Below are 12,619 nucleotides of genomic sequence, written 5' to 3' on the forward strand. Positions count from 1 at the left end.
AAGAAACAAAGAAGAAAAAAAAAAGAGCAAAAGAAAGCAAGATCAAATTAGAAACTTATCTACAATCAGGAAACCTGTGGCTGAGCTAGGAACTAAGCTATTATTTTAGGGAGCCTTTTCAAGACTCAGTCACAAAACAATCCATCCCTATGCGATAAGTCTCATGTGATGGATAGGGTAAAGATGGAGAACACCTGTATACTGCAGACACTTCAGCCTCTCTTGATTGACACTCTCACCTAGTCTTTGAATTGATGTTGAGAATGCAGGCTGTATAGATCCCTCAGGGATGCAACAAATGAGGACTCTTTCATGGAGGAGCAGGTGTCAATAGTGACAATCATTTCAGTGCAATCGCACTAGCTGTACCATGTTTTTATGGTTAAACAGAATTTTATCATTGACCGTATCAAATACATAGGAAAATCCAGCTGGGTTAATGTTAATGCAATGCAATACAAATGACCAGCAATGCAAAAAAGACTAAATCCAACAAAGAGAAATATCAGGGTATTAGTCCTGTGTAGGCTACAGGATTCTCACCATTCCAAACAACAATCTTGGTCAGCAAAATTTCAAAGGAAAACATTATTCTTTGCTTTAAAAGAACATACTTTGCTCTTACTGAAATAGCAAAATTCAGGTGGTTAAAGAGATAATTCACACTTTGGAACAGTTTTAGTAGATGCTAGGAGAGATGTATGCATTTTTGTATTCTAAGACCAGGTTAACAACTTCCAATTACATTTTGCAGTTGTTATTTGTGTCCACTCAGTTTTCCACACATGGTAATTTTCCCGTTTGTTCCTGTTACAAGTGAGAAGCCATACAGATTCATGGGACTAAATATTTTGAGTCAATCACATTAAAAGCTGTCATTAACCAACAATTATATCAATTCCACTGACATTCTGTACCACAGCTTTTGGATGAAATGGATTGATCTACAAGAAACACCTGGAATTTAGACAGGGCCAATGACTTTCTTGGCTGTTCACTGTTTTTCCTTGCATATATGTAGGAAGGACAAGGAAATGTTCAATTTACTGCTCAACCTGCATTTAAAAAGATCTTCATCCAAATGAAAAATAATCGGGTTTGAGTTTTAACTAGCTGGATATCATAGGTCAAAAATGAATGTGGAAAAAACAAGCTGCTTCTCACAGATGATAAACCTGAATAAGCCCACTTACTTTTGGAAACAGAAAAAGTCAAAAAGCATATAGATGCTTTTGAAAGTATTGTGCTTTAAAAGACTACCTTTTCCCTTTGAAGCAAAACTAGGAAAGGACAACTCCTCCTAACTATGTACGGTAAAGTCTAGATATTTCATTGTTCTATATACATTAAAGAGCTGAGGAGTACTTAGGTTCAAGTTACTATCTGCTTAGTATTCCATGTTACAGTATAATTGGGTACCTTATCTGTTAAAGGTATGGACAATAAAATTTTCCCTAATATTATCAAATGTTGATGAATTTTGAACCAACAAATTCATATTAGAAGACAGTTCCACTATGAATGACATGTAATCTTACCTGTGTATGTTATCTTGACCAGAAGGGACTACACCCAGGTTTGCTGCCTTCACTACTCTCTCAATTATTACAAGTCTAGTAGAGTTCTGTGGAGCAACAGCTATTGTAGCAGATGTCTCATTCATTCCTGTCAGCATCCCTGAAACATTATGAATACTTTAAGAGTTGCTTACTTATTAAGCATAAAAACAAAATATAAGACTTCTAAACAAAAAAACACATTTGCATTAAAAGTTAAATCATTCGTCAAGAAAAAATTTGTAAGAAATTACAAAATTACATTAGTTCAATGGATTACTTGCAATGCCTTGTTGTTAGAAACAAATTACTAATAACTGAACAATGATATGTGTGATACTAATGCAACTGTGAAACCAAGATGGTTCTTTTACACACAAAGCATAACTTAGAAGAAGAATGTAAACACAGAAATGAAATATTAAGTAAGACTGATTTGGAAAAGTCCAGCTTAAGTATGACCATATAAAAGGCGTCATTTAATCTTTCAATCATAAATCCACTGCATTTAATTAAAATTTCATATCCAATTGCTAAAAATAATCTTGAAATTCAGATAATAGTCACTGGTTCAATTTAGTTCATGAAGATAAAGTCATCACATTAGAAACAGGGAAATTCAGTTAGTATCCACCTCTCTAAAACGTCATGATAAACTATTTGATTAAAATAATTTGAGTATCACTACAAAATGGAACTGAAATGTCAAGATTATATCCAAACACATGACAAAAAAAAAGTAAAGAAGGAAATGTTGTTCAAGGTCATTTTAACAAAAAACCCCACTTTTCTCTCCTATCAACTACCATTGTTAGAAGAATGATTTGCCGGACACTCGTGTTGATTAAAACCCAACAGTAAATACAATTTAACATTTAGTGTGTATTTTTACACTATGTTCAGAAGCTGAAAATGCAGACAAACAATGGAGCACAGTACTTTAGGCAGAAATATGAAGCATCTGAAATCCACGATAACATTAACAATGAAAACAATGCAAAAGTCTCAAAAGGCTAATATTTTAGGGCTGCACATACAGTTCTACCCCACAGCAAATGGCATTAAGATGCTTAATAGAGCAATTAAAAAAATAAATCCAACATTTTAATGCACTAGAATGTGCATTAGCTGCTGTCACAAAATAAAAAATATCAAAGTAAAAATGGAACAGCTCATAAGTAAATAATATAATATTTTTGAACATGATCTGCTCTCGAAGAGAACAAAAATAAGCATACAACTTCTATAAAGATCAGCCTTATCTTGGGAATAGAACATTCTGTTTCAAATTGTTTAACTTCACTATTAGGCAAAAGCTTTAAAAACTACATATGCAGACTAAAACTGCTTTTAAGCAGAGCATGGGGACTGACATAACACTGCTGAGAGATGTGTGTACTCATTTAGGATTTAAACCTTCTCCATTAAGCTCTATTGAAGAGCAAATGCTGAATAAATGAATGCAACTATGTTTATGTTAAAAGCCTGTTTTCCGCAGCATGTAATTAAAGGAAATGTTGTACAAAGCCAGTACTTTTGTCAAGCTCCTGTAAATGGAAAGATGGATAGCACTCAGAGAAGTGAATGCATTGCTTCATATTTAACCTTAACACTCTTGTCATTAATGGTTTGTCTAACTTGTTCTATAAAAGACAAGGTACTGCTCCATTGAAGTAAAATTAAAAAAATCAACTAAACCATGCTTTTCAGAACAGAAGATTCATTATCGTCGACTAATGTATTGGCATAAAGCAAAGTAACATCCTATCAAGTAAGGCACACATTCAATCTGCCTTTTCACCCCCCTTTATTTTTAACTCATGCTGTTTTATTGTTATAGGCAATTTGTACCACTCAGCATGACAGTGTAAACTGAATCAAGATTAATTTACATGCAAAAGAACACTTAGGAGAGCAGCATGGTAAGCAAATGTATTGTCTCGATTGCTGAGGTGGAAAAGAACCTGGAAAGAAAAAAGGGTGCTCTAATTAAGGGGCATCAAATATGATTGCTCGTGGTAGTCAAGGGCCAGAAAATAGTAAATGTCCAACCATTTAAAGAATTAGCATCTTGCTTGTTAGGAAGACAATTTGGATATATAAATCTTAATAAGATTAGGTAAACAATTTGTTTACTTAACTAAGGTGTTTGGGTTTTGTTTGTTGTATTTTTAAATGGGAATCAGGTATGCACTTTTTAAAAAATGTGAAAAAATTATTTAAAAACATGTCTGTAGGGGAGGGAAAAAAGAAGTCTTTATAATTAAAGTAGTTTTAACTGGCTATTTTAAAAACACCTTCATAAAAATTCTGATTAATATCCAGCTATAACAATTGCATGCCACCTTTAATATTGCTTGATGAGAATCTAAGAAAACTCCAGTCAGAGCACAGAGCAGCAATTAATCTGGGTTAACTAACTGATACAATGAAATAACTGTACATATTTTTAATAATAAAAGGAAATTAAATTGGAAAAATTACGCTGGTAGGTAACAAGGTATGTTAGCTACCAGACTAGCCTATTCTGAACTAAGGCAAGGGGAGTTTTGCTACTGATTTTTAGAAGCAGGAGACAAGTAAAAATTTGGATACAGAGATCCCAACAGTACATGTCTCACTCATGCAGAATTCCTGCTGCAGAAACTGGACTTTTCATAGGGATGTGATGTAAAACAGGGTATAAAATCCTGAGGCCTGAAAATATTCAAAAATATTTTAAGTAAAATTATTTAACTAGAAAGATAAAGAGTAGTTTGGCAATATCATATTTTTTCATCCACTGCTTCCAAATTGTCAATCACAACATCAACCGAAGCTGCCCCGGGGAATTCCCTCACCGGAGGATTCCCCAGCTCAGGAGGGAAGGGAAGGGAAGGGAAGGGAAGACGGCATAGCAAGGCTAAGCGTATCATGCACAGCATGTGGATAAATCCAGCCTTCGAGGTTCTGCCGATACCACTAGATAACCTTCACAGACATGAATATTCAATAACCTGTCTATTTCCCTCTCCTTATGTCGTCAGGAAGAAAATGGACATATACTAATGTAACAGACAATGCAAAACAGCACAGTGTAATTGAGTAAAGATGTGTAGCAATGAATTGTCTTCTACATAGCAGTATAATACCGGCTATTGCCTCTTTAGCATTCTTATTAGGTTACACATGCAATTTAGATGTAAAAATCCTTAAAACCCATACATATTCTCATTCTCCCCCAATATAATCTTGCATTTCTAATATTCTCCTCAGTCCTTCACTATTTTTAACCTATTTGTTTTGGTTGCAAATAAAATAAGGCATTGCCACATACAAGACTTGAAACATCTTATGTCCAAAAACAAAAAAAAAAGGAAAAAGAAAAAATCATGACAAGTGAAAAACAAGTTATATAAATCGGATTCATTTGGAGAATACAGACAAATCGAAGTTAAACACAAAATAGAATAATATATACCAACTTCTAAATTGCCCTCCCTTTATTATTGTAATTTAGGTTTTTCATTTAGCAAGATCAAATAGTAATTCTCTGCAAACGCTAGCTGCTCTGAGATCTTTGTAATAAATACTTATGTAAAATTTACAACTGAGACCTCTATTACCACAAATATTCTGAAACAGCTGATATCTATAAGAAAAAAGATGCAACAGAAAAGGTTTTTAAACCTGTGGTAAATTTGCCAGCATCAAGTCCTGCGTCAAAGAATGAATACAGGAAGACAGAGAGAGCGATACAGAAATGCCAAGAGACCTTCATGGATTTACAAATACTTCATATAAACAAATTTTCAAATAGCTTTATTCAGAGTAGCCTTTCTGCTCTATTAAACATAGCAAACAGCTGCCAGATTTATTCAGACAAATAATCAACAACCATAGAAGTAAAATGGCAGAAGAAAAAGGAATTTTGGCAACAACTCCACAGAGGACCACAGCTATTCTCCAAGTACACTTCTATGTGCTCGTGGTTCTGTATGGCCAGTCAGGAGGAAAAAAAGCCCTCAGACACAGTAAAACATACAAAAACTCTACCAAAATATCACAAAGCAAGCAAATATAAAAAAACCAGGGTGGGGGGAAGAAGCACAGTATCCTGCCTTCCTTTCACTACAACCTCAGCTACAATTGTTAGAAGGGAACAGTTTAAAATAAATGTGCCACAGCCTCATTCAATCACTCACCTTGGTTTGCTGAGCAGGTATAAAGCAGAGAGGCAGGCTTTAGCCAGCAAAGGGTAAGAACAGCAAATAAGTGTCAATTGGTTAAGAAAACAAAGCACAATCCTAACTTTTCACTGCAGCCATAAGCTTAACTGAAAATGATCTAAGCAATATTTAAACTACTTTCTTAATTATTCAAAAATACAAAAGCAAGAAATGCTTGAAAGCAATAATTAATAATACATAGCGTTACTCATTGGTGTTCTTGACTGCTTGATGGATATACTGAGTTTCTGAGCCTTACACAGCAATGAGACAGGATCCCATGGGTATATTCTCATCTCGATGTGAAGAGATTTACACATGTAAATCCCCATACATTGAGATAGATGAGTAAACACTATTACATTTGAATGCATCCAAAATGTAATCGTTTATATTTTAAAATATCCAAGAATCATATCCAAATTAAGGGTAGCAGTACGGACTGTCCAATTTAACACATGGTCAAAGCTAAGTACAATTTTCTCTAATTATTTTGTATAAAATATTCAAGTCACTAAAAGCTCTTATAGAGGTTTATGTTTGGACCAGCATCAGAAACTTATATTCTTTAAAGATGCAAGATTAGAAGAATGCAAAAGTATATAAAAGATGTCACCTTTCTAAAACAGTATTCCAACAAGATTTTTTTTTTATATTAAGTGTTTGAAAGGAAAAAGATTAAAATCATCTTCAAAGTAGCTGAGGAACATGTACACTAATAGTATTTAAAAGCAGCCTTGGAATAAAGACTAGGAAAGACAGACACATATCAATGTACATTTGATTTATTTCCTTGAGCTGGGGTTCCAACTTTCTGCTTTACTGCTAGTAGGAAAGACATTCACACTTCATGATAGGCAGCCAAAACTCTCTGAGCCAAAAGACTGTTTCAGGGTAAAGGGTGGGCTTTGTGCATTTTAAGGCACACTGAAAAGCTGTCCAATACCACTGCACATCCTTTTAAAGGTATTTTTAAATTAAATCATTAGTATCAGATTGAATATTAACAGACTAACATAAACAGCTACACTGAAAGCACTTGCTGTATGCTTAGAAATTGAAAGGCACACAGTCGTCGTCTTATCCAACTACATTTATTGAAGCTACTAAAATATTTCTCACCTTGCTCCTTCTTAAAGTCTTTCTCTGACATAGTGACAGGCAAAAGCAGTTCTCCAACAGGGGGTTGAATGTTAACATTGAAATGATCATCCTTTGTGCTGGGAAAAGAAAAATTACAGCGAATCAACCAAGTGCTTCAAGACAGATTAATATATACGTATCAGCTCCAAATTTACTATGGAATCTATTAACAGAGTAAGAACTACCTGCATGATTTCTACCTTGTTAATCCAAAAGCCTGCTAATTTCTTACATCAGTAAAGCTGATCCATTTGCTCCAGTAGAAATGTAATTATTAATACAGTATGCATGCTCTTGTATTTCTGAAAATGAAACTTTTACTGATATTAATGTTTATTTGTAGTCTACAAAGCATGACACTCAAACTAAATGCTTGCAAAAGACAAATTATTATGGATTTCACAATTTCTTTAAAAGGACTGTTATTCACAAATTCTGTCATCAGCAACACCTGTCCCAGAAATAGGGCTACACCTAGGAAAGGTATAATTTCAGACAGAAAGGATCATTATTGTCTAAAAAACCCCTAAACAAACCAAACAAAAAGTTTGGCAGTAAAAAAGAAATATCTTTCATCACTTCAATTTTGCAACATTTTGTATATTTAAACAAAACCACACAGCATACTGGTTGACATAAAAGGACACTGGAAAATTGAAGAATTTGAGGCAGTTTTTGAAATGGCAGAGAGTTAAAGAAATTGCTATCAGTAATAATATACTAGTATCAAATGCTATAGATTCCTCCTTAAGAAATAAATACCATACAGTGAACTTACTCTCCCTAAATATTCAATTCTCTGAGTTTCCAACTATCTCGTCTTGGAGTTCTCCAAGTCTACAGAAACTCATGATACATTCACTCCACTCCACTTGATTGACTAACCAGACTGTAAGGGATTTGGCTAGTAATTCAGGATCAGTTAGAATCTTTGTTAATGCTTTGAGGCATGAGGAACTTCTAGAAAAGAACTTGTTGTTGTTGTTGTTGATGTACCAAATAGTCAATACATATTGATTGCTGATATGCCTCAGATACCCTACTTAAGTATAATGATATAACCATTTGAATGGAAAATATATTTCATATCCATGGTATTCAAATCAACCTCAAACATTTGTTACTGATTTTTTATAACTCTGCAACTTCAAAATTCTGAAATAAGACAGACTGATGGAGAAAACAGCACTAGATCAATAATATAGAAAATATATGTGTCTCCCTCCTAAAGATGCAAGATAAGCCACCTGAAAACAGGAAATTATTTTATGGTCCTATTACTTAGATTTTTAATACCATAATTACCCAATTTCACAAGCAAATGCTTAGGAACTAGTACATTCTTATTTTCCGACTTCTGATGCGTTATAATTATGCTTATGGATGCAATCTCAAGTATGGGTTTTTCAAATAAAATACAGCATTAATGCTGACTTTGTTGAAAATTATTACTTAGTGAACATACAGTGAAACAATCCCTTCATACCTGGCCAGTATTTCCTTTACAAAGAATCATTTATGAAGTGCTGCTTTTAAAAATTTGCTTAGCTAACAAATTCTCACTTTTCCTGTACTACTTTAAATACCATTCATCTCTAAAGTAATTAGCATACTAAAAGAACAGGGATTGTTTGACTGGCTGGCCTGATCAAGTGCACTGTAAAATAAAAAAGTAATATTTTTTCTTTAATTTTTCCTTTGAAAACTGATCAAGAACTCCACCAGCTTATATGTACTACTTGGACTATATGACTAAAACTTTTAACAATACCTTCATTGGTATTGTTCAAGTGATCGTTCAACCAATGTCATCTTTCATATTTAAGCAAAATGTGCATAAAATAGATAAACAGTTTTGTGTACAATGACTCATGCCCTACATTGACCGGAGATGCCATTTGTACATAAACTCAACTTGTAACATCAATGATTAGATTGCTTTGAAATACTTATAACAATCTTTTCACAATAAGAAGGAATAAAAGTGTGAGCATAGCTTGGATTTTGTATGGCTGTAACTGCTCGAGAGGACCACTTGACACCTCTGCTGTTAACAAACATTCCACTTCCCTTTCCCCTAGTGATTAAAAAGCTAATAGATATTCTTTGATAAACCATGAACTCTTCATAGTCTGCAAGCAGAAATTCTGATTGCTAGTTGTTTTTCAAAACCACTTTGTTCTTAATTTCACTTTAGGCAGCATCTGGTTTACTTTGCATTACTTTAATTTCAGTGTACTTCAGTAAATTTATTTTTCAGGCAGAGAAAATCATCCTCCCTTTTATCATTCTCTTTATCACACACTTTACAGGCTAAATATACAGCTTTTGTTTATTGATCTGCATATCTTTTATTACATCTTTATATTAGAGATCTGGTAATATCTAATTTAACAAAAGTAATTTCACTTTTGTGAAAACCAGAGCGCAACTCAAGTCAAAAGCGGCATCTGGTCCTACTCCCTGTGCAACCCAGGGCCACCTTAGCTCACATTGCTCAGGGCTTTGTCCATTTGACCTCCAACTATCTCCAATCTCTGGAGATTTCATCAGACATCTGATGCATAAGATTAATAATAAAACTGAGTCTTGCAGTGCAACTACATAATTTTCCCCAATACCTAGTAAACTAAATTCCAATGTATTTAACTTATTTATTTAAACTTTGAATACTATAATTAGTATAAATGTCGTTAAAAACTGCAGAAGTGGTTTGAAGCTTGAACATTAACATTTAAGAATCTAGCAGACAATTGGTTCAAGCTGCACTGAAACATCTCTCAGGTGATGCTGCTCTCTTTCCTGGAAAATCAAGCTGAAGCAACTTATCAGAAAAAACCCAAAGTTTCTCAAGCTAACAAAACATAACTGGTTTTAGATTTCAAAAATTAAAGATTGCATTTTCTAGTATTAGTGAACAGAAAAGATAAGTGACATCCTTTGAGGATGTAACTTACGAGCGCTTAATGAGAGGTCTGCAGAAGGAAGCTCTAAAAGAATCAAACAAATAGGGATGTCTGAGAACAGTACCTCGCCACTAGTTCACAAAATCTGTTTTGTATTTAATTTCGAATGTAGGGGCAAATGTTGGATATCATTACTCTTACTGTTGCCTTAATAACTGCTAAACTGTACATATTGTATTTTTAAAAGAATGACACCACTTCCATGATATAATTCCAAAGATCATATGAATTTATCTTCTGATGTACCCAATTAAGATTAACAAATAAGAGATGATAATGCTCCCACAGGAACAGAGGGAGACTTACCATCTCTGCGATAAATGACACTGCAAGACTAACATTCAATCCTTTAGAAGATGCATAGTTTTAACTCTTCTTCAGATGGCTGCAGTGGGAGGAGCCAGCACCTGTCAATTGAAACCATTGTCCATTTTTCTTATTCCCTCTCTCTTCCCTCAATTTCTTTAAAAGGATTGGCTCCAAAGGGTTCCTGGGAAAGTTCTCTGCCATAACAAAAGACTTGAGGACAGTGATGGCAACACCTTCTTTAAAAGTAATAATAATATTATCACTTGTAAATGATTTATTGGAAGATTACACAATGGCAGTCTTTAAAGTCTTAATTTTCAAAGCTTTTTAAAAAATACTATTCTAATAAGAGTCTGGGGAATGTTGTTCTTGCTATTTATATTATCCTTCTTTTGTTTCACTTCTAGTAGCTGCTTGACCCAGAATACATCTATCCAAAACCAGCTCGCTAATTTTGTCTTGTATTCAAAAAATCTCCACAGCTGATAAAAAAAAAGAATGGAAGAAAACGAGCAACACTCCTGCAAAACATGGAATGGAGAAGTACAGGAGACTTTGCTCATAGTCTTGCTGAAGAAAGGAAAAGACAGCATCCTCCTTTTACAAGAAAAAAGGCTAGTAGTTGTAGTAGTTGTTCATGCCCAGACTTGCTTTCTCCAGGTCAGTTATCTATCCCGATATATTTGCTTTCTGGAAGTGGCCCAACCAACTACTTTAGAGTAATGAACTAAAGAGTACCAGATTGCTTGTCTTAATATCCAACATCTGTAAACAACTTAGTGATCTGCTGACAAAGCACTAGGGAAGGAAACAGCAAGAAACAAGTGAAAAAGCGAGTGACAGTGAGGTGAAGACAATCCTGTATCTCTAACATTAGCTTTCAATATATTCCATAACATATTCTACTACATAATTTTAATCAGATGCTTTTGTGCATGTACACCTGAATGTATACTTGCACTCAGTACAAATACTGACTGCTACCCAGCTGATCCTCTTCATTTATTCCTCTTTGCAGATAGAAGTTCTGCTTGGAAAGATTCTGTTGTGGTTTTACCCAAGCTGTCAGCTGAGCCCCATGCAGCCGCTCACTCACTCCTCTCCCAGCAGGATGGGTGAGAGAATTGGAAGAGTGAGAGTACACGTGGGTTGAGATAAAAAATTTCATAGGACAAACACAAAAAGGAAAATAGTAATAATAATATATACAAACCAAGTGATGAACAGCACAATTTCTCACCCAGTCAATGCTAGGCAAGAGTCCCAGCTGCCGCACAAGACCCCCAGCTGCCCAGCCTCTCAGCTCACACACACAAGCAAAGCAAAGCAAGGAATTCATTCCCCACTTCCCACCGGTGGGCAGGTGTTCAGCCATCTCCAGGAAAGCAGGGCTCCATCACGTGTAAAGGTGACTTTGGAAGACAAACGCCATCACTCCAAATGCCGTTGCACAAGACTCCCGGCTGCTGCACAAGACCCCCAGCTGACAGGCCTCTCAGCCCACCTCCCAGTTATAAATGGGACTTGATGTCGTATGGTATGGAATATCCCTTTGGTCAGTTGGGGTCAGGTGTCCTGGCCGCGTCCTCTCCAAGTTTCTTGTGCGCCCCCCGCCTTCTCGTTGGTGGGGCAGTACGAGAAGCTGAAAAGTCATTGACTGCTTGGCAACAACTAAAACATCAGTGTGTTATCAACATTATTCTCACCCTAAATCCAAAACACAGCACTATACTAGCTACCAGGAAGAAAACAAACTGTCCCTGCTGAAACCAGGACAAATTCTTACATCAATGTAGAGAGTGAGGTAAGAGAATTTCATGCTGCAAAAAGTCTCTTTCTTGGAAAACAAAATTTTGATCAAAAGGTTTTACAGTAAGGTAGAACCTGCAGACAGGCTGAACAATGTTTTCAAATCTCATTCACGGAATTTATTTCATTTAAGAAAATGCTATATTCTTCCTGCTACACCAACCTGGAGTAATCAGCAAATTGCTCTCTTTATGCAGTCCAGGGCAGATGAGGTGAACAGACAGCTTTCTTTTCTATCCGTATAACAACAGTGGAAGAATATGTATCTCAAGCACTGGAACAGGCTGCCCAGGGAAGTGGTTTAGTCACCATCCCTGGAGGTATTTAAAAGATGTGTAGATGTGGCACTTAGGGACATGGTTTAGTAGTGGACTTGGCAGTGCTAGGTTAACAGTCGGACTTGATGATCTTTTCCAACCTAAATAATTCTATGATTCTATGTACAGGCTCCCAGCTCTTCTGATAACACTGGGACACAGGAAATGCTCATATAAGGTAACCAGTACATGCATGCAAAAACGTCTGTCATGTCATACTATTTTCCCATGAGCTCATTATTCTGAAGAAGAATGGAAGGCATAGAAACTGTTGCTTTCATTCCATTTCTCTTTCTTCGTAGGAGCTCTGA

The 12,619-nt window shown here is 35.3% G+C and overlaps 1 protein-coding gene across 2 annotated transcripts in view; it reads right to left on the bottom strand.

Annotated features, from left to right (window-relative positions):
- The window catches only part of AP3B1 (adaptor related protein complex 3 subunit beta 1), a 171,415-nt gene that overhangs the window by 11,772 nt on the left and 147,024 nt on the right, over window positions 1-12,619 (bottom strand). For both annotated transcript variants that reach the window (XM_075740554.1, XM_075740553.1), the window contains exons 25-26: window positions 6,887-6,984; window positions 1,539-1,677 (exon numbers count right to left, since the gene is read on the bottom strand). In XM_075740554.1, the coding sequence (XP_075596669.1) occupies window positions 1,539-1,677; window positions 6,887-6,984 (237 nt within the window). The remainder of the gene's footprint in view (window positions 1-1,538; window positions 1,678-6,886; window positions 6,985-12,619) is intronic.

The sequence above is a fragment of the Balearica regulorum genome, chromosome Z (genome assembly GCF_011004875.1).
Source record: "Balearica regulorum gibbericeps isolate bBalReg1 chromosome Z, bBalReg1.pri, whole genome shotgun sequence".
In the NCBI taxonomy this organism is placed as follows: Eukaryota; Metazoa; Chordata; class Aves; order Gruiformes; family Gruidae; genus Balearica; species Balearica regulorum.